This window comes from Silurus aristotelis (genome assembly GCF_946808225.1).
Source record: "Silurus aristotelis genome assembly, chromosome: 2".
Taxonomy (NCBI): Eukaryota; Metazoa; Chordata; class Actinopteri; order Siluriformes; family Siluridae; genus Silurus; species Silurus aristotelis.
Window position 1 is genome coordinate 3,042,366 of NC_139575.1, and position 27,682 is coordinate 3,070,047.

At 41.6% G+C, this 27,682-nt stretch overlaps 1 protein-coding gene across 1 annotated transcript; it reads left to right on the forward strand.

The window, feature by feature from the left end:
- Positions 1–8,540: 8,540 nt before the first annotated feature.
- Positions 8,541–27,432, forward strand: cth (cystathionase (cystathionine gamma-lyase)). The gene is made up of 12 exons (XM_083563711.1): positions 8,541–8,811; positions 14,059–14,140; positions 14,803–14,898; positions 14,999–15,108; positions 15,197–15,331; positions 16,681–16,738; positions 16,846–16,923; positions 17,569–17,721; positions 17,981–18,102; positions 18,462–18,514; positions 21,939–22,077; positions 26,948–27,432. The coding sequence occupies exons 1-12, from the start codon at positions 8,644–8,646 to the stop codon at positions 26,960–26,962; spliced, it is 1,209 nt and encodes a 402-aa protein (XP_083419837.1). The 5' UTR covers positions 8,541–8,643; the 3' UTR covers positions 26,963–27,432.
- The last annotated feature ends 250 nt before the right edge of the window (positions 27,433–27,682 follow it).

Here is a 27,682-nt window from a genome sequence, read left to right on the forward strand (position 1 = left end):
CTCTGAGTTGAAATCTCCAGTTATTAGCAGAAGGTTTTGAGATATTACATGCATCTATAAGAGGAAAACCAGGATGTAGAAGCCAGGACTCTGAAAACAAGGCTTAATAATGTAAGTTTCTCAAGAGATACCGTGACACAACAAGGTGTAAACAAACAATCCATTCAAAAGTAAAACACAGAATAGGTGACCACAATAGAACAACAAGCAAATGACAGGCAGGAGAAGGAAGAAGATGTTAGTTGTACTGCTTCTTGTTCTCTCCCCATCCCGAGGCATCCTGAGGTTGCTCCAGCACCAGTCACGTCCCACCTCATGTAGATTGTGGACCTTTAAAGAAGTCTGTGCCCGCAAACATTCTGAACAATCTAGAGACGTATCAGCGCCAATTGGATTCCACTTCATGTAGAGTTTGGACACTGGACTTCTTTGAGTGTTTAAAGGCTCTGGCATGGAGAAGCTGGTGTTGGATCTGTGATGATCTCAAATGTTGAGAAATTTTAAGAGTTGCTCAGTAGCTCCTGGTTCCATATTCTCACCTGACTGTATAAGACTGTAGAAAGATCATCAGTCATAATCACACTCCAGTACTCATGTTAGTTCTCACTCTCCAGTGTTCTGTAGTGTTTAAAGACTATAATCACACTCTTGATGTCACAAAAATGAGGATGAGGTTCTGCTTCTGAGTCTGGTTCCTCTCAAGGTTTCTTCCTCATAACATCTAAGGGAGTTTTTCCTTCACCACAGTCTCCATGGCTGCTCATCAGGGATAAATACACACCATTCACCTTCACTCTTATATTCTGTAAAGCTGCTTTGAGACCATGTCTGTTGTGAAAAGCGCTAAAGAAATAAACTTGACTTGACTTACTTGTATCCTACATGTACCTAATTGTACAACTACAGGTGCATGTACAGGTACATTTATAGGAACAGGTCAAGTACAACTACAGGTACATTTATAGGAACAGGTAGAGTTATAGGTACAGCTCCAGGTACAACTACATGTACACGTAAAACTATAGGTACAGTTAAAGGTACAACTACATGTACAGTATCAGTACAGTTATAGGTACAGTTACATGGACAACTACAATTACATGTTCAGCTACAGGTAAATTTTTCCTATCCAGATATAATTCAGGACAAGGAAGAAGAAAACATACACATGTGCTTCTTGTATTCTGTAACCTTAACCTCCATTTTGTCACATTTACACAAACATCTACAAGCTCTCCTGCATCTCAAATGATCACAATTCATTAAATGATTGAATTCGATTTTTGAAATGATCACTATATTACAACCCCAATATGTTCATGAGCTGCTCTGGTTGCCATCTGTGTAGGTTTCAGAATGTTTTCTTCATGTCCATGCAGGTTCCCCTTGGGTTCTTTGCTTTGATATTTATATACTCATACCTAAAGGGGGCCTTTCCGTAAACATGCCTCCAATCTGAAATTCCCTCTAGATATGAGTAAGTAGGTGAAATGTGAAATCCTGCCTTACACTCAGCACTCCTGGGATCCAGACTATGAATATGGAGTGATCCTGACCATGAAAATGAAAATAGTAATGCTAATGGCAAATGATGGTATTTATTAGCCTATGTTAGCTATGATACAAACTGTGCACAAGGGTGTAAGGTACAATGAAATGCAGTTTAGTTAACCTCAAGTTTAAATGTATACGAATTTAATAATACAAAACCGAAGACATCGAGTAAGATGCAGCTAAACAGTAACACAGGAACAGTAGACAGTTTCAACATTAAAGAAGTGTTTAAGGGCAGCATACAGGTCTAGTCCATAAATCAGTTTGTTATTCACAGTGTTCATATATATAAAAATATTATATAAATATTATATAAAATACAGAATAGATATAATACAAGAGATCAGCATGAGCTGTTAAAGAGTAAGAATGGCGTAGCATCAATTTGGAAGGTTCAAAGAGTTCAATCTGATTTAATTTTAGACATTTACTCTCACAGCCATTCACATATTCATTAAACTTTTTCCAGTCGAATACAAAATAGCTGGCTAATGTTTGTTCAGTCGCCAGTCTGAACATCTGCACACCTGCTAAATCGTGTAATTATTCAATCACACTGCAAAAATAAAGTCAACTTAGCAAGTGGACACATTTATTATTATAGGATCACAATGAAACAAATGTTAATCAAGTCTATGTCTGGACAATATTTACCAGTGGTGAAGGCTCTTGGTTACGGATGGGAGGTGGCCAAGGATGGCCAAGCTGCCACTCTTTGGCCCCTGAGCAAGGCCCCTAACTTTTAGTGCTCCAAGGGTGCTGAATTATTGCTGACCCTGCACTCTGACCCCAGGTTCCTAACAGAGTTGGAATATTCGAAGAAAGAATTTCATTGCACTGAAAAAGTACATGTGACAAGTATAAAGCACCTTTCAAATGTCTTGAATTAGGTTTAACAATCTTATTTTTGGTTTTTGGATTTTAATGAGATGAAATTTTCACTTGGTGCCAGATGTTCTGGTTTGAGTATTTCAGAATAAAAATCAAAAAACCTCCAAATAAAGAGTCTGCAAGATGAAACACCAAAAATCTGAAGCTGTCATGGGCACATGTTGAGTTTGTGCTCATGATAGTCTCCAATTCCTGTTCTTAGCTGCTGACAAGATGAATAATAGTTTTTTTTTGTTAACATTTACTATACGTTTAATACCAAATATTGAGTATGAAATCTAGTTAGTCTCCTGTTACCGAAGCCCGTAGGTTTTGAGCTAGTTTCATTTTCTTGTGTCTCTCTGGAAATGAGATGTTTTGCTGAAACACACCTGTGGTATGGAACACATCTGTACAAAAACTAACACTGGTAGTATCCTGACTTTTGTTTTATTCGTGGTTATGCCATTATTAATGTCATCCAGCACACAGAAGCTCCAGCATTTCAACCTGCATTTAGACGGATGTTCTGTAACTACTAGTTCAACAGTAAAAGACCTGGGAGTTATTTTAGACATTAAATTGTCTTCTGAAAATCATATCACCCATATTACAAAAACAGCTTCTTCCAACTTAGAAATATTGCTATGCTAAGAAACATGTCTATATCTGATGAAGAGAAGCTCGCCCATGCGTTCATGACCTCCAGACTGGACTACTGTAATGCATTACTGGTGGGTGTCCTGCATCATTAATAAACAAGCTACAGTTTGTCCAGAATGCAGCAGTCAGAGTTCTCACAAGGTCAAGAAAATATCAGCATATAACCCCAATCTTCTCATCCATACACTGGCTTCCTGTTAAGTTTCGATCGAATACAAACTACTGCTTCTTACTTATAAAACACCAAGTGGTTTATCTCCATGTATCTCTCTAGTCTTCTAACACGCTAAAATCCATCACGCTCCCTGAGATCTCAATACTCTGGAATTCTAGTAGTTCCTAGAATAGCAAAGTCCACTAAAGGTGGTAGAACATTTTCACATTTAGTTCCTAAACTTCGGAATAGTCTTTTCTGACAGTGTTCGGGGCTCAGACGCACTCTCCCAGTTTAAGTGCAGATTAAAGACGTATCTTTTTAGTGAGTTCTACACATAACACATATAACATCAGAACCTTGTGCTCCAGAACATCTCAATCTCACACTACAGTGCTCATGTTAGTTCTCTCTCTTCAGTGTTCTGTAGTGTTTAAAGACTATAATCACACTCTTGATGTCACCCAAATGAGGATGAGGTTCCCATTTTAAGTCTGGTTCCTCTCAAGGTTTCTTCCTCATAACATCTTAGGGAGTTTTTCCTTCACCACAGTCTCCATGGCTCCATCATCAGGGATAAATACACATCGTTAATTTTCACTCTTAAGTTCTGTAAAGCTGCTTTGAGACAATGTCTGTTGTGAAAAGTGCTATAGAAATAAACTTGATTTGATTTGAGATTCCTGTGTGTGATGCAGCGCTCTGTTCTACTGATGGGTTCTAAAAGAGTGACATCATAACGATGAGATTAAGAAATGGATTGTTTCAGGTTGGACACCACTGAAGGCTTAGGGGTGAAATGTATGGCCCAATTTCATGTCAATCACTGAGAATAACTTTACCATATCAATGATTACACACATTTTTTTAGGTTTATATACAACATCTGCCATACAAGTATAAAGGAACTGTTACTATAGCAACGATAATGTAACAGAACATTGGATTTCTGATATAGATCTGTTGCGTAGGACTTGATGTTGATATCCCTTGATACATTCTTGAGGCACCGATGAGACTCTGTGGGATGGTCTATTCAGTGGTGGCACCCTCTGCCACACTACTCCTCAGTCCTTCCTTCTCCTGAGGTTGCTCCTTCTCAAACTCAGTATACTGAGGCACCGCTAAGACTCTGTGGGATGGTCCACTAAGTGATGGCCCCCCTTTGGGTTGTCAAGTGGGCACCCTCCTTCCTGGGTGTTTCGCTGATAGGCCCACGACACCTCCAGAGGGTTCAGCAGTGAATCCCAGCGTCCCAGGTTCACTCCCTAGATGCCATCAACTCACTTAAAGACCCAGGCAGAGTCTTTTCTCTTCACCCACAGCCACTGGCTTCCCTTTCCGCAGCTGCAGAGAGGTCTTTGACCGCCTGCTGGTGGGCCTTTCCTCGTACTCCTATCTCCCTGAGTAGCCTGGATGTTGTGGTGGCTACGAACCCTCTGCAACCTACTTCCGCTGGGCGTAACTTTACATTCCAGCCTTGTTGTTGTGCATCGGCTGCAAGTTCAGCGTACCTCAGCCTTTTCTGTTCATAGGCCTCCTCCACTGCACCCTCCCAGGGAACGGTGAGCTCGATGATGTAGACAAGCTTGAGCGAGGCTGACCACAGAACAGGGTCTGGTTGCAGGTTGGTGGCTGCAATTTCAGCTGGGAAGAATAGTTTCTTATTCAAGTCTGCCAGCAGCTTCCAGTCCCGTGCTCTACCCAGCTGACCAGAGTCTGATCTTATGGTGGTGAGGTTGGCTTGACCCTCACCCTCCCGAACAAATGGTGTTGGCTGCCACTGGGATGATTGGGGATGAAGGGCATTCACACTTGTCAAATCGATTTTCCAAAACTGCAGCAAAACACTTCAGCACCTGGATGTGCCACCAGGTGTAATGGCTTTGGGTAAGGCTGGTTTTGCATCCCACTAAGATGTGCTTCAGTGTTGCTAGACTTGGGCATAGAGGGCACGTGGGGTCCTCGGCATACCATTGGCTTAGGTTTGCGGGAGAAGGCAGGACATCGTAGGCCGCCCTGATGGTAAAGCTCGCCCTGAATGTCTCCATTTCCCACAGCTCTTTCCAGGAGATCTTCCTCTTCCTCTGATATAGAAAATAAATTTACACGTCCTGATCAATCAGAATCTAGAATATTGACAGTTTTTGACAGTGATGAGGAACGCTTACAACATACAGCATCTTACAACATATTCATGGATACATTCATATCTACTCTTTTGTCTGGTGCGTCAAATAAACCTTTATATCCTGTTTATTTCACTTTTAGAACTGAGTCTGTACTGTTCTGTATATTTGAGGAATTCGAGCATGGTTGCAGGGTTGAGGGAAAATAGTCAGTGCTTAAGATGATGGACTTCTGATTGGAGATCAAATCCCAGCACCACCAGCTGTATAAATAAAAACAGTAAGATAAAAAGAACAGCAAGAATAAGAACAAGAACTTTAAGACCATTGAGGAGGAGAAGAACAAAAGCATTGACAATTCAGTCTAATTTTCGAGTTAAACTTTAGTAACACCCTCTAGTCATTTATATTTTAGATTGTTTTAATAAAAATTTATCATAAAAGAATCATGAATATGAACAGAATTTTTTTTAATCTAATATATTTTTTTTATAATAGCTGTTCAACAGGTATAGAATCCAGTCATTAGTGTTGCACAAGTCAGTGCACTCTTAGTGCAGGTCTCAGGCCCGGATAAATGTGGAGGGTTGTGTTATGAAGGACATCCAGCGTAAAACATGCGCCAAATCAAATATGCAAATCACGAAAGAGAATTTCATACCGGATCAGTTGAGGCCTGGGTTGACCAACGACCACCACAGGTATCATTAACAACAGAGTACCGGTGTAAATAGTGTTACTGTTGGCTGAAGGAGGAGAAGGAGAGGAGGAAGACGTCTACAGAGACAGCAGGAAAGGAGAAGTGGAGGAGAGTGGAGGTTCGGGTTGGTACTTTAAATGTTGGCACTATGACTGGTAAAGGGAGAGAGAGAGCTGATATGATGGAGAGGAGAAAGGTAGAGATGTTGTGTGTTCAGGAGATCAAGTGGAAAAAGAGTAAGACCAGGAACATTGGAGGTGTTTAAACTGTTCTATCATGGTGAAGATGGAATGAGAAATGGTGTAGGGGTGATTCTAAAGGAAGAAAGAGGTTGGAGAAACAGAATTGGGATAAACAGAGTGGAAAGAAAAGTAGGCAGAAGTACAAAGAGATGCAGCAGCAGGTAAAGAGGGATGTGGCGAAAGCCAAGGAAAAGGCATATGAGATAGAAAAGGAAAAGGAAAAAGAGAGAGAGAAGGTTGGATGATGTGGAGATGGTGGAGCAGGAAGTGGATAGGATTAGTAAGGAGGAAGTGAGAGCAGCGATTAAGAGGATGAAGAGTCGAAAGTCGGTTGGACCAGATGACAGATGACTGGTAGAAGCATGGAGATTTTTAGGAGAGATGCAGTGGAGTTTTTAACCAGATTGTTCAACAAGGTTAGGAAGGTTAGAAGATGCCTGGGAAATGGAGCAGGAGTGTGCTGGTACTGATCTTTAAGCATAAGGGAGATGTGCAGACCTGCAGTAACTATAGGGGAATTAAGTTGATCAGTCACACCATGAAGTTATGGGAAAGAGTAGTGGAAGCCTGAGAGAATGCTGAGAGAATGCTGAGAGAAGAGGTGACCATCTGTGAGCAACAGTATGGTTTTATGCCGAGGAAGATCACCACAGATGCCTTATTTGCTTTGAGAATGTTGATGGAGAAGTGTAGAGAAGGACAGGAGAAGGAGTTGTGTGTTTGTGGATTTAGAGAAAGTGTACGACAGGGTGGAGAGAGGAGTTGTGGTACTGTATGAGGAAGTCAGGTGTGTCAGAGAAGTATGTGAGGGTGGTGCAGGACATGTATGAGGACAGTGTGACAGCAGTGAAATGTGCAGTAGGAACAACAGACTGGTTCAAGGTGAAGGTTGAACTGCATCGACTCTGAGCCCTTTCCTGTTTGCAGTGGTGATGGACAGGTTGAAGGACGAGGTCAGACAGGAGTCTCCATGGACTATGATGTTTGCGGATGATATTGTGATTTGTGGTGAGAGTAGGGAGCAGGTTAAGAAGAGCCTGGAGAGGTGGAGATATGCGCTGGAGAGAAGAAGAATGAAAGTCAGTAGGAGTAAGACAGAGTACATGTGTGTAAATGAGAGGGTGGGCAGTGGAGGGGTGCGGTTGCAGGAAGAAGAGGTGGAGAAGGTGGAGGAGTTCAGGTACCTGGGGTCAAAAGTGCAAAGTAATGGAGAGTGTGTTAGAGAAGTGAAGAAAAGAGTGCAGGCAGGGTGGAGTGGGTGGAGAAGAGTGATAGCAGGAGAGTGAAAGGGAAAGTTTATAGGACTGTGGTGAGACCTGAGATATTGTATGGATTAGAGACAGTGGCATTGAGTAAAAGACAGGAGGTGGAGCTGGAGGTAGCAGAGCTGAAGATGTTGAGATGTTCGTTGGGAGTGACGACGATGGACAGGATTAGAGGGACAGCACATGTAGGACGTTTTGGAGACAAGGTGAGGGAGGTGAGATTGAGATGGTTTGGACATGTGCAGAGGAGGGACATGATATATATTTTTTAGAAGAATGCTGAGGATGGAGACACCAGGAAGGAGGAAAAGAGGAAGATCAAGGAGGAGGTTTATGGATGTGGTGAAGGAAGACATGCAGGTAGTTGGTGTGAAAGAGACAGATGTAGAGGACAAGGCCTAAAGAAGAAGTAGATGTACAACAGGTATCGCATTAATGCATCCATTTGATCCTGCGATTACAATCAATAATTAGTAATTAATAATAAAAATGTAAACAATAACAACAACAAAAATGACAGCAACAATAAAAATTAATAAATTATATATTTATATTATATATAATAATAGTCAATAAAATAAATAAACGATTTAAATGCATGTTTACTTATTTATTAAAATTTAAATACTTTTATATTTTTTAAGGTTTCAAATTTTGTTCTTAATGAGAAAAATTGGACTAAACAGATATATTTTTCAATATTTTATTGTAAATAATATATAAAAGAATAATATTATTGTCTTATAAATAATTTCAACCGAATGCTTTAAAGAGTTTAAAGCTGCCAAATTGTGAGAAAATATGATTTTAATATATATATTTTTATTTAAATTCAGCAGTTCACTGGGACAAAATGATTTGCTAAACTAAGATCACGTGATTACGCTTCCGCCTCTGCGGCTTGACCAATCAGTAGGCGTTCAGTACCCGGACACTGTGATTGGTTGGTTGCTGAATTTACACACGTCCGTGTTAAAGGGGTAACCGGCACATCGGGTTTCATCAGCAGCGGAGCTCAGGAACCCTCAGGAACCCGTACATCTCCGAGCTACACGTTTATCTCCACATGGCTTTACAAAGCAGTGAGATGTCTGGATTCTGCCCTGAGTTCCGGTCTTTCGCCACGGATGCGATTCACGCCGGCCAGGAACCCGAGCAGTGGAGCTCCATGGCGGTGGTGCCTCCGATTTCACTGTCCACCACCTTCAAACAGTTCGGTCCTGGAAAACACGCGGTGAGCGCTCATGTGATCTCCCCCCCCCCCTTCTCCCCCCCCCTTCTCCCCCCCCTTCTCCCCCCCCCTTCTCCCCCCCCTTCTCCCCCCCCCCCCTTCTCTCCCCCCCCCCTTCTCCCCCCCCCCCTTCTCCCCCCCCCCTCCTTCTCCCCCCCCCCCTCCTTCTCCCCCCCCCCCCCCTTCTCCCCCCCCCCCCTTCTCCCCCCCCCCTTCTCTCTCTCTCTCTCTCTCTCTCTCTCTCTCTCTCTCTCTCTCTCTCTCTCTCTCTCTCTCTCTCTCTCACACACACACACACACGTCGTGTGTTAATAACGTGTCCACAATGACGTGCTGACGTGTTACAAAAGGTGTTAAATAATGTTTAATAGCCACCTCAAAGTAATGAGCGTGACTCATAATGATGGATGGATGGATGGATGGATAGATAGATAGATAGTTCGGTGGATATTGAACACTTTGAGTATTAAGTTGAATTTAGAATAAAAAAGGTTGTCTAAAATCACTTAGTAATGCTGGGATTTAAACTAACAACCTTCCAATCCAAAGTCCAAAATCTTAACCACTCTACCAATCCCCGAGGCCTTCAACAAACCTGAACGCGTAAAGGAAGGAACTATATTCAAAGACCCCAGTTCTAGGTACCAACAAAGAGCCTGCACCATTTGAACAATGTAGGCAAAGTGGTAGATCACAATGTCACGTGATTTAATTCAGTTCTTTATATATCAGAAGTAGTATTTTATGAATGAACTAGGTTTTTTTGCATCATGTATTAACATTAGATTTCCTACGTAGCAATACTTCCAAGATAAAAGAAAGCAAGCCAAGTAAAATGATCTACATTAGCTTTTAATGATTGATGGGATTCAATAATCACACCAAGGTCTTTCACCGCTGCACATGATGAGACAGAAATGTCATTCAGGGAAACATACAACTGCAATGATTACATCAATTAAACTCAGGGTTACAGCAGGTGAATTTAAAACCGGATCTAACTGGAATGTTTGTCTGTGCCAAGAAATCAGTCACCAATGATATGCGGATGCGATAAAGGAAACGTTGCAAAACATGTCAAAATTTAACAGAGACTAAAGCACATTAAAGTAAATGCCAGTTACAAAACATAAAGTCACAGATCTGAAATAAGTCATAGTTACGAGATGTAAAGTCACAGATGTGAAATTACGTTGCAAGTGACAGTTGTGAAATATAGTCATAGTTACATGATGTAAAGTCACAATTGTGAAATGAAGTCATAGTTTAAAATGTGAGGTAACAGATTTTAAATGTTTAGTCCAAGTTCGAGATGTAAAATCACATTTGTGATATTTAAAGTTATAACTACAAGATATAAAGTCACAGGTATTATATTAAGTGATACTTACGAGATGTAACATCACAGTTGTAGCTACGAGATGTAAAGTCACAGTTGTAAAGTCACAGTTGTAGCTACGAGATGTAAAGTCACAGTTGTAGCTACGAGATGTAAAGTCACAGTTGTAGCTACGAGATGTAAAGTCACAGTTGTAGCTACGAGATGTAAAGTCACAGTTGTAGCTACGAGATGTAAAGTCACAGTTGTAGCTACGAGATGTAAAGTCACAGTTGTAGCTACGAGATGTAAAGTCACAGTTGTAGCTACGAGATGTAAAGTCACAGTTGTAGCTACGAGATGTAAAGTCACAGTTGTAGCTACGAGATGTAAAGTCACAGTTGTAGCTACGAGATGTAAAGTCACAGTTGTAGCTACGAGATGTAAAGTCACAGTTGTAGCTACGAGATGTAAAGTCACAGTTGTAGCTACGAGATGTAAAGTCACAGTTGTAGCTACGAGATGTAAAGTCACAGTTGTAGCTACGAGATGTAAAGTCACAGTTGTAGCTACGAGATGTAAAGTCACAGTTGTAGCTACGAGATGTAAAGTCACAGTTGTAGCTACGAGATGTAAAGTCACAGTTGTAGCTACGAGATGTAAAGTCACAGTTGTAGCTACGAGATGTAAAGTCACAGTTGTAGCTACGAGATGTAAAGTCACAGTTGTAGCTACGAGATGTAAAGTCACAGTTGTAGCTACGAGATGTAAAGTCACAGTTGTAGCTACGAGATGTAAAGTCACAGTTGTAGCTACGAGATGTAAAGTCACAGTTGTAGCTACGAGATGTAAAGTCACAGTTGTAGCTACGAGATGTAAAGTCACAGTTGTAGCTACGAGATGTAAAGTCACAGTTGTAGCTACGAGATGTAAAGTCACAGTTGTAGCTACGAGATGTAAAGTCACAGTTGTAGCTACGAGATGTAAAGTCACAGTTGTAGCTACGAGATGTAAAGTCACAGTTGTAGCTACGAGATGTAAAGTCACAGTTGTAGCTACGAGATGTAAAGTCACAGTTGTAGCTACGAGATGTAAAGTCACAGTTGTAGCTACGAGATGTAAAGTCACAGTTGTAGCTACGAGATGTAAAGTCACAGTTGTAGCTACGAGATGTAAAGTCACAGTTGTAGCTACGAGATGTAAAGTCACAGTTGTAGCTACGAGATGTAAAGTCACAGTTGTAGCTACGAGATGTAAAGTCACAGTTGTAGCTACGAGATGTAAAGTCACAGTTGTAGCTACGAGATGTAAAGTCACAGTTGTAGCTACGAGATGTAAAGTCACAGTTGTAGCTACGAGATGTAAAGTCACAGTTGTAGCTACGAGATGTAAAGTCACAGTTGTAAAGTCACAGTTGTAAAGTCCCGGTTGTAGCTACGAGATGTAAAGTCCCGGTTGTAGCTACGAGATGTAAAGTCCCGGTTGTAGCTACGAGATGTAAAGTCCCGGTTGTAGCTACGAGATGTAAAGTCCCGGTTGTAGCTACGAGATGTAAAGTCCCGGTTGTAGCTACGAGATGTAAAGTCCCGGTTGTAGCTACGAGATGTAAAGTCCCGGTTGTAGCTACGAGATGTAAAGTCACAGTTGTAAAGTCACAGTTGTAAAGTCCCGGTTGTAGCTACGAGATGTAAAGTCCCGGTTGTAGCTACGAGATGTAAAGTCCCGGTTGTAGCTACGAGATGTAAAGTCCCGGTTGTAGCTACGAGATGTAAAGTCCCGGTTGTAAAGTCACAGTTGTAGCTACGAGATGTAAAGTCCCGGTTGTAAAGTCACAGTTGTAGCTACGAGATGTAAAGTCCCGGTTGTAAAGTCACAGTTGTAGCTACGAGATGTAAAGTCCCGGTTGTAAAGTCACAGTTGTAGCTACGAGATGTAAAGTCCCGGTTGTAAAGTCACAGTTGTAGCTACGAGATGTAAAGTCCCGGTTGTAAAGTCACAGTTGTAGCTACGAGATGTAAAGTCACGGTTGTAAAGTCACAGTTGTAGCTACGAGATGTAAAGTCCCGGTTGTAGCTACGAGATGTAAAGTCACAGTTGTAGCTACGAGATGTAAAGTCCCGGTTGTAGCTACGAGATGTAAAGTCCCGGTTGTAGCTACGAGATGTAAAGTCCCGGTTGTAGCTACGAGATGTAAAGTCCCGGTTGTAGCTACGAGATGTAAAGTCCCGGTTGTAAAGTCACAGTTGTAGCTACGAGATGTAAAGTCCCGGTTGTAAAGTCACAGTTGTAGCTACGAGATGTAAAGTCCCGGTTGTAAAGTCACAGTTGTAGCTACGAGATGTAAAGTCCCGGTTGTAAAGTCACAGTTGTAGCTACGAGATGTAAAGTCACAGTTGTAAAGTCACAGTTGTAAAGTCCCGGTTGTAGCTACGAGATGTAAAGTCCCGGTTGTAGCTACGAGATGTAAAGTCCCGGTTGTAGCTACGAGATGTAAAGTCCCGGTTGTAGCTACGAGATGTAAAGTCCCGGTTGTAAAGTCACAGTTGTAGCTACGAGATGTAAAGTCCCGGTTGTAAAGTCACAGTTGTAGCTACGAGATGTAAAGTCCCGGTTGTAGCTACGAGATGTAAAGTCACGGTTGTAGCTACGAGATGTAAAGTCACGGTTGTAGCTACGAGATGTAAAGTCACGGTTGTAGCTACGAGATGTAAAGTCACGGTTGTAGCTACGAGATGTAAAGTCACAGTTGTAAAGTCACAGTTGTAGCTACGAGATGTAAAGTCACGGTTGTAGCTACGAGATGTAAAGTCACGGTTGTAGCTACGAGATGTAAAGTCACAGTTGTAAAGTCACAGTTGTAGCTACGAGATGTAAAGTCACGGTTGTAGCTACGAGATGTAAAGTCACGGTTGTAGCTACGAGATGTAAAGTCACGGTTGTAGCTACGAGATGTAAAGTCACGGTTGTGAAATGAAGTCGTAGTTTGAACTTTGTAAAGTAACAGATTTAAAATGCTTGGTCCAAGTTCGAGATGTAAAATCACATTTTTGATATCTAAAGTTATAACTACAAGATATAAAGTCACAGTTGTGAAATAAATCGCACTCATGAGATGTAATGTCACGAAGGTAAATATATTAATACATAGTTGAGATATAAAGTCACAATTGTGTAATAAGTCATAATTATGAAATGTAAAGTAATAGCTATGCAATTTTTAGTCAAAGTTATGAGATGTAATGTCACAGTTGTAGCTACGAGATGTAAAGTCACAGTTGTAAAAACAGTAGGTTCCAGACACGAGATGCAAAGTCCCAGATGTTATATTAAGTGATAGTTACAAGATGTAAAGTCACAGTTGTAGCTATGGGATGTAAAGTTGCAATATAAAATAACTCGCAATTATGAGATGTAATGTCACAAATGTGACGAGATGTAAAGTAACAGATGTGAAATAAGTTGCAGTTACAAGATCTAAAGTCACAATTGTGAAATAAGTCTTTGACCTGTTGTTGTAAAATATTAACAAAAAAATAAACTTAATGTACTTAATGTAAAAAAAAAAAAAAATCCTGTTAAAACAAACCAAATGGTTCAAAGTGATTTTAAATGAAACATATTTTTATTTATAAAAAAATAATTATTTATTTTTGTTTATTTATTTTCTAAATAATTCAGTATTTAAAGGCTATCACAAAATAAATTATTTTTACAAATAAATAAATAAAAATCACTTAAAAAATAAACAAAATGATTTAATCGGAAATATTAAAAGCAATATTAAAATCAATTAAAATTAAAATATAGAATAATTAAAAATAATAATGTCTAATAAATTCAAAAAATATTTTCTGTATTTCACTCAAATTTGTGTGTGTGTGTGTGTGTGTGTGTGTGTGTGTGTGTGTGTGTGTGTGTGTGTGTAATTGCAGGGTTTTGAGTACAGTCGCAGTGGGAATCCCACACGGAACTGTCTGGAAAAAGCCGTGGCTGCACTGGATGGAGCTCGACACTGTAATGTACTTTTATTTTCCAGAATGTTCCACAGGGTTTTAGGGTCAGAAGGGGAATAACGTTACGTTCTCTAAATTGTTATTTATGAATATAAATTGTTTAAAAATGTTTTCATTTTGTTTAGCAGCTCTGTCTAAAAATCTACACCGTGTGCCAAAAGTATTGGGACGCCCGACTTTTCCAGCCGTATGTGGTTCTTCCCCAAACTGTTGCCACAGAGTTGAAGGCAGACTATTGTACAGAACGTATTCGAAATGCCTTTCTGTAGCATGAAATTTTCCTTTCGCTTGAACTACGAGACCCAGACCTGCTCCAGCATGACACTGCCCCTGTGCTACATGAAGATTTGCTTTCCATGCAGTCAGCATTCTTGTTCATCCCAAAGGTGTTCAATATGGTTGGAGTTCTATAGCAGGAGATCTTCCAAGCCACTACTGAGTGCACAAAGCTCTAGCCCAGCTCTATAAAGATCTGCTTTCCATGGGTTGGAGTGGAAGATCTCCTGCTATCTCTAACCCTGTTGAACACCTTGCCCATACATCCGTTACATCCCTAATATCTCTAATGATGAAAGCTTGGTCCTGATTGGTCATCAGCCATCTTAGGGTGACTTTTAAAGGTCAAGAAATTTTTTCTTAACAAACCGCTTTACTCCGGACCAGGTGTTGCTCTGGCGTCTGGATTAGCCGCTACGACGACCATCGTGCACATGCTGAAGACCGGAGATGGGATCGTGTGTATGAACGACGTCTACGGAGGTAAATCTGTGCACTATGATATTATTTATTGCTTCACGCAGTCGAACACTGCAGGTCCGGGAGGAGGATGTGACTGAAAATGAGATCTCATATCTTTCAGGAACCAATCGGTATTTTAAAAGGATCGCTGCGGAGATCGGCTATGACATCTCCTTCACTGACTGCACCAAGCTGGAGGTGTTAAAAGCAGCCCTCAAACCCAACACGAAGGTTTGCTGAGTTTTATCTTCTTTTTATATTTTTGCAATTAAAAATCCCGGTGAAGAAAATAAACCTGTCGCTTTTCTGGTCCATGTAGCTGTTGTGGATTGAAACTCCAACCAATCCGATGATGAAGGTTGTGGACATTAAAGCCTGCTCAGAAATCGCACATGCGCACAACAAGGACATTATTGTGGTCGTGGACAACACCTTCATGTCCGCGTACTTCCAGGTATGGGTAATGACCAGGTATTAACACTAGGGGGTAGTGTTTAGTCTTTCACAAATGTTTTTTTCATTTTGAACGAGTCTTTAATGTGCGTCTCAAAGAGTCGTTCGTTTTCTACCGGACGCACATGAGCAGAGCATTGCCCAGAGTCTAAGGAATATTTTGAACAAATTTGTGTTCTACCAACACTTTAGCGCCACCGTTGGGTGACATTTGTATTTATAATCTAAATATATATAAGTACATTATAAAACTTGTCTCCACATTGAAACAAAAAAATAAACACCAATTTCCACCTAGCTAGATTTTCAGCCATCTTGGGTTTTGTCCTTTTTTTTTTTTTTTTGGCAAAGTTAAAAACAAATCTGGTACAAATTGTCTTCAGACAAACTTGGACCAAAGCTATCAAAATAATTTTGATTACTATAAACTGTTTGCCTGTACACAACCAAGAAACTAAACACAGCTGCCAAACAGGACATGAGGTTGTATCTCAGCAACAATTTTGCACACGGACCCAAAATTTGGAAGGCATCTTCAAATCCAGGATCAGGGAGAGATCCAGGTTCAGGGGGAGACCCAGGGTCGGGGAGAGACCCAGGGTCGGGGAGAGATCCAGGTTCAGGGAGAGATCGAGGGTCAGAGAGAGATCGAGGGTCGGGGAGAGATCCAGGGTCGGGGAGAGATCGAGAGATCCAGGGTCGGGGAGAGATCGAGAGATCCAGGGTCGGGGAGAGATCGAGAGATCCAGGGTCGGGGAGAGATCGAGAGATCCAGGGTCGGGCAGAGATCGAGAGATCCAGGGTCGGGCAGAGATCGAGAGATCCAGGGTCGGGCAGAGATCGAGAGATCCAGGGTCGGGCAGAGATCGAGAGATCCAGGGTCGGGCAGAGATCGAGAGATCCAGCGTGAGGGAGAGATCCAGGGTCATAAGGAGATTGAGAGATCCAGGGTCAGGGAGAGATCCAGGGTCATGGAGAGATTGAGAGATTCAGGGTCAGGGAGAGATCCAGGGTCAGTGAGAGATTGAGAGATCCAGGGTCAGGGAGAGATCCAGGGTCAGTGAGAGATTGAGAGATCCAGGGTCAGTGAGAAAAAAAAAAAAACACATTCAAGTATGAAGTTCTTAAATATTCCTATTTGGTTACTGCAGTATTACGTCTCATCATTTTGATAAATCTTCTCATGATTTTCAGAATCCTTCTTCTATCTGATGAAATGAGCCTCTTATCTTATATGCCTTCCTTCATTTCACTTTTATTATTAATCCCATCACTTTATTTTAACTCTAAACAATAAAACGTCTTATTCTTTGCCCTGAACTATTTTGGTGATCTTTGCTGTGCCTACAGCGCCCCCTGGCCCTGGGAGCAGACTTGTGCATGTACTCAGCCACAAAGTACATGAACGGTGAGTATCTTCTCAAAAATCATCTTAAAACTACCAGTGAAACAGTTTTGGAGGATTATTTTAGCTCAGGATATCAATGATCTAACCCGTGTTGTGTTTTATTGTAGGGCACAGTGACGTCGTCATGGGGCTGATTTCTGTGAACAGTGAAACCCTGTATGAAAAACTGAAATATTTGCAGAATGGTGAGGATTAATGAGATCCTGCTTCATCGAGTTGAGCTGTAAACATATACATTATATGGCCAAAAGTATTGGGACACCCGACCTTTTCAGCCGTATCTGTTTTTTTTCCCTGAACACAATTGTATTGGATGCATGAAGTTTACTCTTTACTTGAACTAGGAGACCCCAAACCTGCTCCAGCACCACACAAAGTGCACAAATCCACCTCCATGAAGATCTGCTTTTCATGGGTTGGAGAGTGGAAGATCTCCTGCTATAGAGCTCCAACCCTGTTAAACTGAATAAATGTGAACACTGACTCTGTGGTTCAGGTTCTGAGTTACTGATTGGAAGTTCGGGGTTTCAGGCCCTGGAATCGGCAGCCTGGCATTCCTAGGGCCCCTGAGCAAGGCCCTTAACCCTCTGTGCTCCAAAAGTGCTGTAATATGTGTTTCTTTCTTTCTTTCTTTCTTTCTTTCTTTCTTTCTTTCTTTCTTGCTTTCTTGCTTTCTTTCTTTCTTGCTTTCTTTTTTGTCTTTCTTTCTCTTTTTTGTCTTTTTTGTCTTTCTTTATGATTTCTGGACTTGAACATGACAGGAGTCTTCAGTGTCAGGAGTCTCCAGTGTCTCTTTAGGACAGAAGGACTTACATACACTCTCATTACAGCTCTAGGTGCCGTCCCGTCCCCGTTCGACTGCTACTTGTGTAATCGTGGACTGAAGACGTTGTCCCTGAGAATGAAGCAGCACTTCAGGAACGCGCTGGCTGTGGCGAAGTTTCTCGAGGCTGATTGCAGGGTGGAGAAAGTGCTTTTCCCAGGTATCTAAAACTGTTGTTGTTTAAAATACAAAAAAAACAAGGAAAAACCAATGCAGGGCCTTTTAGGACTTAAACCTGGCCTGAAGACTCCTAGTCATGGTGTGTTATAGGTTTATATCCACTAGGGGGCACTAATGTATCCAAGAACACAATACTGTACAGAAAAAAATATTATAATAAAAAAAAAAAAAAAAAAAAAAAAGACTAATATAGTAAATTCGAAATTAATATCGGATTCTCGTTTTTCTTTTTCTGACAGGTCTACCCTCTCACCCCCAGTACGAGCTGACGAAGAAGCAGTGCACAGGATGTCCCGGGATGATCACCTTCTACATTAAAGGCAAACTGGAACACGCCACTACGTTCCTCAAAAACCTCAAGGTAATTAGAGACAAGGTAGTTTGAGAATGTACCATCACCGGGGTTAGGGTTAGGGTTAGGGGGACTCTATTCTATTAATAGATTATTATTACGTGTGAACACCTCCGAGCTGCCGAAAAGAGTTTAGTTTAATAAATGTAGAATTATGAATCTCCACAAAATCTAGAGGAACATCTGTGATTCTCAGCAGCTGCTGATTGGAATCATGGAACTTCAGGATCTCATTCCTGAGTGTGTGGTGTTGTTTTAAGTAGGAATTTCCCATACAGGTCTCTTTATACAGGTTGTAAATAAACCTCCTACATAATTGCCATTCTTCTGTCTTTAAACCATCTCTGTATATTCTCTTATTTCTCCAGTTGTTTGCTCTCGCTGAAAGTCTCGGAGGCTACGAGAGTCTGGCTGAGCACCCGTAAGTACCTTCAAGCTCTTCCTGAAAGAACGATTCAAACTTTTTCTTCTTCTACCTTTTAATCTCAAGTTTCCGTAACAGTAGCGAGAACCAAGATTGATCTCCATTTTATTCAACACCAAATGATTGGTCCTTGTATGAAGCCTCACCTTCTCCTTCTCCTTCTCCATCTCCTTGTCTTCTCCTTCTCCTTCTCCATCTCCTTGTCTTCTCCTTCTCCTTCTCCTTCTCCATCTCCTTGTCTTCTCCTTCTCCTTCTCTATCTCCTTGTCTTCTCCTTCTCCTTGTCTCCTCCTTGTCTCCTCCTTGTCTCCTCCTTGTTTTCTCCTTCTCCTTCTCTATCTCCTTGTCTTCTCCTTCTCCTTGTCTTCTCCTTCTCCTTCTCTATCTCCTTGTCTCCTCCTTCTCCTTGTCTTCTCCTTCTCCTTGTCTCCTCCTTGTCTCCTCCTTGTCTCCTCCTTGTTTTCTCCTTCTCCTTCTCTATCTCCTTGTCTTCTCCTTCTCCTTGTCTTCTCCTTCTCCTTCTCTATCTCCTTGTCTCCTCCTTCTCCTTGTCTCCTCCTTGTCTCCTCCTTGTCTTCTCCTTCTCCTTCTCTATCTCCTTGTCTTCTCCTTCTCCTTCTCCTTCTCCTTCTCTATCTCCTTGTCTTCTCCTTCTCCTTCTCTATCTCCTTTTCCATCTCCTTGTCTTCTCCTTCTCCTTGTCTCCTCCTTGTCTTCTCCTTGTTTTCTCCTTCTCCTTGTCTCACATCCCGTGGTTGTTGTGTCTCTGCACTCGTCTCCCTGCAGCAGTGAGCAGTAATGAAGTAAATCTTATGCTTTACTGTTCTGAAGCTTTTTTACTGCGTATCTGTAATTTACTCGTCTTTTACTTCAACTTCATTTCAAAGTCAAATATCTCACTTTTATCTCCAAATCAGTCAAGATTCTTCCTTCCTTCCTTCTGGTCTTCCTTCTTTCGCACCTTCCTTCCTTCCTTCCTTTGCATTTTTCTGTTCCTACTGTTGTCCCTGTTCTTTCTTTCTTTCTTTCTTTCTTTCTTTCTTTCTTTCTTTCTTTCTTTCTTTCTTTCTTTCTTTCTTTCTTTCTTTCTTTCTTTCTTTCTTTCTTTCTTTCTTTCTTTCTTTCGCTTAATTTATTTCGGCCCTGCCTCCACTGTTCTGAGAAGAGAGAGGAGAAAGAGAGGAGAGGAGAAAGAGAGGAGAGGAGAAAGAGAGGAGAGGAGAAAGAGAGGAGAGGAGAGGAGAAAGAGAGGAGAGGAGAAAGAGAGGAGAGGAGAAAGAGAGGAGAGGAGAAAGAGAGGAGAGGAGAAAGAGAGGAGAGGAGAAAGAGAGGAGAGGAGAAAGAGAGGAGAGGAGAAAGAGAGGAGAGGAGAAAGAGAGGAGAGGAGAAAGAGAGAGAGAGGAGAAAGAGAGAGAGAGGAGAAAGAGAGAGAGAGGAGAAAGAGAGAGAGAGGAGAGGAGAAAGAGAGAGAGAGGAGAGGAGAAAGAGAGAGAGAGGAGAGGAGAAAGAGAGAGAGAGGAGAGGAGAAAGAGAGAGAGAGGAGAGGAGAAAGAGAGAGAGAGGAGAGGAGAAAGAGAAAGAGAGGAGAGGAGAAAGAGAGAGAGAGGAGAGGAGAAAGAGAGAGAGAGGAGAGAAAGAGAGAGAGGAGAGAAAGAGAGAGAGAGGAGAGAAAGAGAGAGAGAGGAGAGAAAGAGAGAGAGAGGAGAGAAAGAGAGAGAGAGGAGAGGAGAAATAGAGAGAGGAGAGGAGAAATAGAGAGAGGAGAGGAGAAATAGAGAGAGGAGAGGAGAAATAGAGAGAGGAGAGGAGAAAGAGAGGAGAGGAGAAAAAGAGAGAGAGGAGAGAAATAGAGAGAGAGGAGAAAGAGAGGAGAGGAGAAAAAGAGAGGAGAGGAGAAAAAGAGAGGGGAGAAAAAGAGAGAGAGGGGAGAAAAAGAGAGAGAGGAGAGAAATAGAGAGAGAGGAGAGAAATAGAGAGAGAGGAGAAATAGAGAGAGGAGAGGAGAAAGAGAGGAGAGGAGAAAGAGAGGAGAGGAGAAAGAGAGAGAGGAGAGAAAGAGAGAGAGGAGAGAAATAGAGAGAGAGGAGAGAAATAGAGAGAGAGGAGAGAAATAGAGAGAGAGGAGAGAAATAGAGAGAGAGGAGAGAAATAGAGAGAGAGGAGAAATAGAGAGAGAGAGGAGAAATAGAGAGAGAGAGGAGAAATAGAGAGAGGAGAGGAAGAGAGAAGAGGAGAGGAAGAGAGAAGAGGAGAGGAAGAGAGAAGAGAAATAGAGAAGAGAGAAGAGAAATAGAGAAGAGAGAAGAGAAATAGAGAAGAGAGAAGAGAAATAGAGAAGAGAAATAGAGAAGAGAGAAGAGAAATAGAGAAGAGAGAAGAGAAATAAAGAAGAGAGAAGAGAAATAGAGAAGAGGAGAGAAAAGAGAGAAGAGGAGAGAAGAGAGGAGAGAAATAGAGATGAGAAAAAGAGAAAGAGAGAAGAGAGAAGAGAAATAGAGAAGAGAGAAGAGAAATAGAGAAGAGAAATAGAGAAGAGAGAAGAGAAATAAAGAAGAGAGAAGAGAAATAGAGAAGAGGAGAGAAAAGAGAGAAGAGGAGAGAAGAGAGGAGAGAAATAGAGATAAGAGAAAGAGAGAAGAGAGAAGAGAAATAGAGAAGAGGAGAGAAGAGAGGAGAGAAGAGGAGAGAAGAGGAGAGAAGAGGAGAGAAGAGGAGAGAAGAGGAGAGAAGAGGAGAGAAAGAGAAAGAGAGGAAGAGAAAGAGAGGAAGAGAAAGAGAGGAAGAGAAAGAGAGGAAGAGAAAGAGAGGAAGAGAAAGAGAGGAAGAGAAAGAGAGAAATAGAGAAGAGAGAAGAGAAGAGAGAAGAGAAGAGAGAAGAGAAGAGAGAAGAAGAGAAGAGAAGAGAAGAGAAATAGAGATGGGAGCTTTAGGTGTCACAAGGGGGCACTAACTATCGCACAATCCATCATTGTAACCATCATAAATCATCAAAGCCAAGCAGCAGTCATTATGTGTTTGGTGTGTTGGATATTGTACTCCGGGGAAGAAAGTCTTAAAATATTAAACATTAACACTGATTTCTGAGTGCTTACGGTCAGTAGAGTGTGTGTGTGTGTGTGTGTGTGTGTGTGTGTGTGCGTGTGTGCGTGTGTGCGTGTGTGCGTGTGTGCGTGTGTGCGTGTGTGCGTGTGTGCGCGTGTGCGCGTGTGTGTGTGTTTGAACTGTGTGTAGTATATTTAATTTTGGTTGCTGCTTATCACATGCGCCTGCTCGCCTTATCAAGAGCTCTAATAACGAAACGACTTTGCTCGTCCAATCAAATTCATCCGAGCCCGGCGGCTCTGGTTAACGGGTTTATCCGGAGATAAATAATCTCACGTGGGCCGTATGTCACACGTAAATCACGTGATTTTGTTCTCAGGGCGATCATGACCCACGCCTCGGTGTCAGAAGAGCAGAGGATGGAGCTGGGAATCACAGACACACTGATCCGTCTCTCTGTGGGACTGGAGGATGAGGAGGACATTATCGCAGACCTGGATCAAGCTCTTGGTGCAGCTGTAAGCACACACACACACACACACACACACACACACACACACACACACACACACACACACATCGAAGCCTGCTCTCGAGGTAATGATTAAACACGAGCCGTAATCTGTGTCTGGCCCCAACGTTACCGGAGGTCATGTGACTTTCTCAGGCCCGTGCTCATATTTCTGCCACTTCTTTGAGGGATCTAATTGCAGGAAGCTTCACATCAGCACGTGGACATCAACCACAGGTTTACCTTCACGCACTTGTCCTAAAAACAATGGTTTCCATGGTAACGGGCCGTTTACCTTTTCTTCCTGTCCATTTACATTTACAGCATTCGGGAGATTCGCTCTTCCCGTTCCACATGTAGTGACCATTTAATAACCTCCACTCTTCTGAGAAAAAGAATATTTCTCAGAAGAAGGGGACGAAGGGGAAGAAGGGGAAAGAAAGAATGAAAAAAAAGAAGAGAAAGTGAGAAAGAAAGAAAGAATGAAAGAAGGAATACAAGAAGGTTAGGGATACAAAAAAGAAAGAATGAAAAGAAGAGAGAAATAAAAATAAAAAAAAAAAATAAAGAAAGAAGGAAGAAAGAAAGAAAGAAAAGAAGGGAGAATCAAGAAAAGAAAGCAAAAGAAAGAAGTGAAAGAAAGAAAAAAAGGAACACAAAAAATTTAAATAAATAAATAAAGAAGGAAGACAAGAAAGAAAGAAATAACGAAAGAAAGAAAGGAATGAAAAAGAAATGAAGTAAGGAAAGAAAAGAACAAAAGAAAATAGGTAGATAGATAGAAAGAAAGAAAAAAGAAGGAAAGAAAGAAGGCAGGAAGGCAAGAACGAATGAAAAGAAAGAAAGAAAGAAATGAAGTAAGGAAAGGAAAAAAAGAACAAAAGAATGTAGGTAGAAATGAAGTAAGAAAAGAAGGAAGGAAGGAATACAAGAAAGAAAGAATGAAAAGAAGAGAGAAAGAAAAGGAAAGAAAGAAAGAAGGAAAGAAAGAAAAGAATGAAAGGAAGGAAAGAGAGTATTAGGTGCTTTAGATGATCTCCATGGAGCAGTCCGGTGTTTGTCCTTCTGAAATCAGCAGTTCAGAACGCTGACTCATCAGATACGTCATTGGTGAACATGATGATGTGATAGTCGTGAGTCAGCAGTGTGAACAGCAGTGGAATGAACACACAGGAATGATGTTAAATGCTGAGTCGACAAACAGCACTTAAATCTGTCACTCCATCATAACATCATAAAGAGGAGCTCAGCTGCAGCACCCAACCTTCTGACCGAAAACCTCATCAATGATCATGGATTGAATCCATCTAGGAGGAGACAGTGGGGGTCAGTGGACCTGGAACAGTAGGTCCAGTAGTCTGATTGGTGGAGGTGTGTTCCATGAGCGATTATAGTTCCTTCAAGCACATTGTGATGTTTCACTGTGGGTATCACTCTGCTCATCTGAGTTCATCACGTACATTTAAGCCCTGTAGTCAAACAGTCAAAACTACAGTGTAGTGATGGTACGAGTTACAGATTCGCATCGGTGCATCGACATGAAAGTTGCTGTGAAGCATCGATTTAACAAAGTGTTCATCAGATACAAGTGTTCCACGTATTTTCTTCTGTGAAAAAAGTTTTTATTTATATGGAATTATTAGTAGATACTTTTATCATTTGGAAAGAAATTTGTGAGCGATATTTTACACGTAGGTGGATTTCTCCTCGTGTCTCGAGCGCGTTCTCTCAGCACCGCTGCTGCTACATGACGTATCGCATCACTACAGAGAGACGGAGACGTGTCCTGAGAGTCACATCGACTGGAAAGGAAAGAACGTAGGAAAAAATACAGAAAATAAAAAAAAAAAGGTGGAAGGCAAGAAATTTAAGAAAGAAAGAGGGAAAAGAAAAAAAGGCAGGAAGGAAAGAAATAAATGAAAAGAAGGCAGAAAATAAAGAACGATTGAAAGGGAAAGAACACAAGACAGAAAGAAAAAAGAAACGAAGGCAGGAAGGCAAACAAGAACCAAAGAAAGAAAGAAAGCAAGAAAAGAAAAAAGGCAGGAAGGAACGAAAGAAAGAAAAGAAGGCAGGAAGGCAAACAAGAACGCAAGAAAGAAAGAAAGACAAAAAAAAGGAAAAGGCAAGAAATCAAGAACGAAAGAAGAAACGAAGGAAAAGAAAAGAAGGCAGTAAGGCAAACAAGAAAGAAAGGAAAACGACTGAAAGGAAAAGAAGACAAAAGAAAAACAGAAAAGGAAAAAAAAAAGAAGCAGAAGAATGAATGAAAAGAAAGAAAAGGGAGGATTAGGTGCATGTACAAGTCATTGTGCGCTCGTTAGTCACGTGTTCAGGATCTTGTTCACGTATTGGTGAATCCTCCGTCCTGTCTGTCAGCTACAACATCATGAACACACTGTAGTCTGTGGAACGCTTATTTAAGTGCAAGAAAACGTCTTGGAGGACGTCCCATGTCTTTGAGGACCTTCATGCTTCATGAGCTGCAGATTTGGGACTCAAATGTGGAGAAGACGATGTGCAGAACAAACGTGTCTACTTTTTTAAAATCAGGTGATTCGCATAACATTTGAACCCTGGAGGCAACGTAGGGAGTTAAATTCGAATATTACAAATAGTGTGTGTGTGAAACACAGCCGTAGTGTGTTGCTGAGGAACCGTCGCTTCTGCTAGCGCAAAATAACACAAAATCTCCCATTGCCTCGCCTCGCCTCGTCTCGCCTCGCCTCAGGCTGCCTATTATCCGAGAGGCGCTTTGGTGTGGTAAGGCAGAAGGATGTAGCAAGTAAGCAGAGCTCTGTGTGTGTGTGTGTGAGAGAGACCACGTCCACCTCATGTTCTGTTGCTCATTAGAGATCACAAACACTGCTCTGTGCTCTGCTATCCCGCTTCACCTCGTTTTCCAGGCGTCTCAGGTCTGAGTCTGCGCTCGAAGTCAATTATTCGCAGCAGAACCCGATAACTCGATCACGCCGTCCACATGCAGCGTCCGCAAGATTCTCAGCTACCCGATCGATGGTCCGATCCATCACGTTATCCTGCGCCTGGAAGTCGTAATTTTCCGAATTTGATGAACGAGATTAAAGCAATTGTGTGATCGAGTAAAGATGAACTATATGGACAAAGGTTTGTGGAGACCTGAACATATGCAGCGTATAGAGTTTGCGGAGAGGTTGCTGAAGGTTCTCCTGATCTCTCGTCGTCTTCCGGCGATGTTCTTTCTCTCCTGAAGCCACTCAAAACACCCCGAACGCCTCTTTGCGGCGTCGCCGTGAACTTGCCGAATCGTGTCGAAGGTCTCTGTGGAAGATTTGCCTAGCTCAATTAGCTCCCGATGTCTTTTGGCACACTGATTTATGAAGGTGCTCCCTGTGACTGTGAGTGCACAGTCCGTTTGGAAAGATTTAATGCAACGATTAGCGATCACGCCAAATTCAAGGAGTTTCCCAGGAGGGTTCTCAGGAACTAACCCTGTCCTGATAATTACGTTATGGGACATGACCGTGCCACGCCTACCCATGAACCCCAACACTGACCATCCATCACAGGTTTACAGTCTGGGGATTGTTTCTCCTCAGTGCTCCTTAAAGTATCGACTCCTCTTAGGAGATTAGATTCTCCTGCTTTCTGTCTGATTGTTCTTTTCGAAAACAAAAACCAGGTCAGAAGTTAATGTTTCTGACGTTTACAATGCCTTATAATGCCTCGCGCTCGTTTGTCGTCGCTTCTAAAGGCTTTAGCGCGCGTCTCCTTATAGAGGAACATCGATCGCATTTCGTTTCCATCATCCAGATTACACGGGGTTAATCCTTCTCCGGAGGTTAAGTGCTGTCAGGGGTTTTTCTTTAATATGGCTTAAAATGCTAATGTTTAATGGCTACGTGATCGAGGCGTAACGCTGCGAGTGGCAGATTGCGTTCTCTCTGGAGGGAAGCCATTAGTGAGGCAAGAGGAAATAAGAGGCTGGATTGCAAACTCGTTATCAGGACAATGGATTGAACAGAGAAACATTGTGCTGATGACGCCTGCTGACAGCCGTGTGTTAGCGGCCGTGTGTTAGCAGAGTATAAAGAATATGTGTGTATATTTGCATATTAAAAAGTCAAATCAAGTCAAATGAAATGCTGCAGAAGGACCTTAAAAGAGCTCTGCATTAACAAATTGCCTGCAGACCCCAATAAACTGAAGCAGTGCTGTAAAGAAGAGCGAGAAATTTCCTCCACAATGATGTGAGAGACTGAGAGTCTTCCAGGACACGTCTGTCTCAATAAAGAAACAGTGGTGTATTGGGTTATGCGGTGTTTTTCAACTTGTGTTTAAGGACCAAATATTAAGGAGAGTGTCTGTCTGTCTGTCGGTCTGTCTTTATGTCTAGACAGGATCGATCTATCTATATGTCTGTCTGTCTGTCTGGACAGGATTGATCTATCTAAATGTCTCTGTCTGTCTAGACAGGATTGATCTATCTATATGTCTGTCTGTCTGCCTGCCTGCCTGTCTGTCTAGACAGAATTGATCTATCTATATGTCTGTCTGTCAAGACAGGATCGATCTATCTATATGTCTGTTTGTCTGTCAAGACAGGATTGATCTATCTATATGTCTGTCTGTCTGTCTGTCTGTCTAGACAGGATCGATCTATTTATCTATATGTCTGTCTGTCTGTCTGTCTGTCTGTCTAGACAGGATCGATCTATCTATATGTCTGTCTGTCAGTCTGTCTATCTAATCATTGTACACAATCATAATACATCTAAATAAACTGTGATGTATCTGTACATTATATCTTTAAGTAAACGTTAATAGTAATAATTATAATAAATCCCAGTTTTGAACATGCTCTTGATTTTCTTTTCTTTTCTTTTTTCACTTCACAGCATGCAAAGAATTGAACTCTTCAGCACGGGCCGGGAGATGTGACGCTTTTCTTCAGCACATTTCTCCTCTTCTTTATTAAGCACAGAGTGTAAATCAAACATGCTTGAAATGAATTTTTATGTCAGGGAACAAACAATAACCGAAAAAAAAAAATCAGTGCTTCCGTAAATCAGAGTTTATTATTTTGGCTGTATTTGGGTTTGAACGCCATGGAGTTCTGATACTGTTTGTGTTTTTTTATTACTGGGGTGTGGATAGACTCGATATGACTTGCTTTAGGGGGAGGTGAACGCGGTGAGGATTACACACACACACACACACACACACACACAGACTTTTCTCTACTGTATGAATCTTCTGTATCTCAGTTTACATGAACATCAGGGCCAAGCCATATGTCTTTATTTTTATTTTTTTATGAAAAGTTTGCTTTGATTTGTCATCTGTGCTGCTCGAGCCATTAAAAGCCACGTGTGACTGATGACTCTTGTCTCGTTTCTAATTGCTGAACTTGTTTTTAATGTTGCTACGCTGAAAGCTATTCATTTTAAAGGAGGTCTAAAAATGTACAAACCTTACTATGTCTGGTGTCTACGTGTATCTGAGTGGGCGTGGCCTAAACCAAACAGACATGCAGCCATCATATATAATTAATTTAATTAAACTCGGTAGCATCAAGGTCACAGCTGAAGGCAAACCCGATGTTCTCAAGCTTCCGACAAGCAAACGATTCT

Excerpts from the sequence above, each read along its gene's own strand:
- cth (XM_083563711.1), top strand. The coding sequence starts at position 8,644 with ATGGCTTTACAAAGCAGTGAGATGTCTGGATTCTGCCCTGAGTTCCGG. Across the intron at positions 16,924-17,568 it reads ACTGAAATATTTGCAGAATG|CTCTAGGTGCCGTCCCGTCC; the intron begins GTGAGGATTAAT and ends CTCTCATTACAG. Across the intron at positions 18,103-18,461 it reads CGTTCCTCAAAAACCTCAAG|TTGTTTGCTCTCGCTGAAAG; the intron begins GTAATTAGAGAC and ends TTATTTCTCCAG.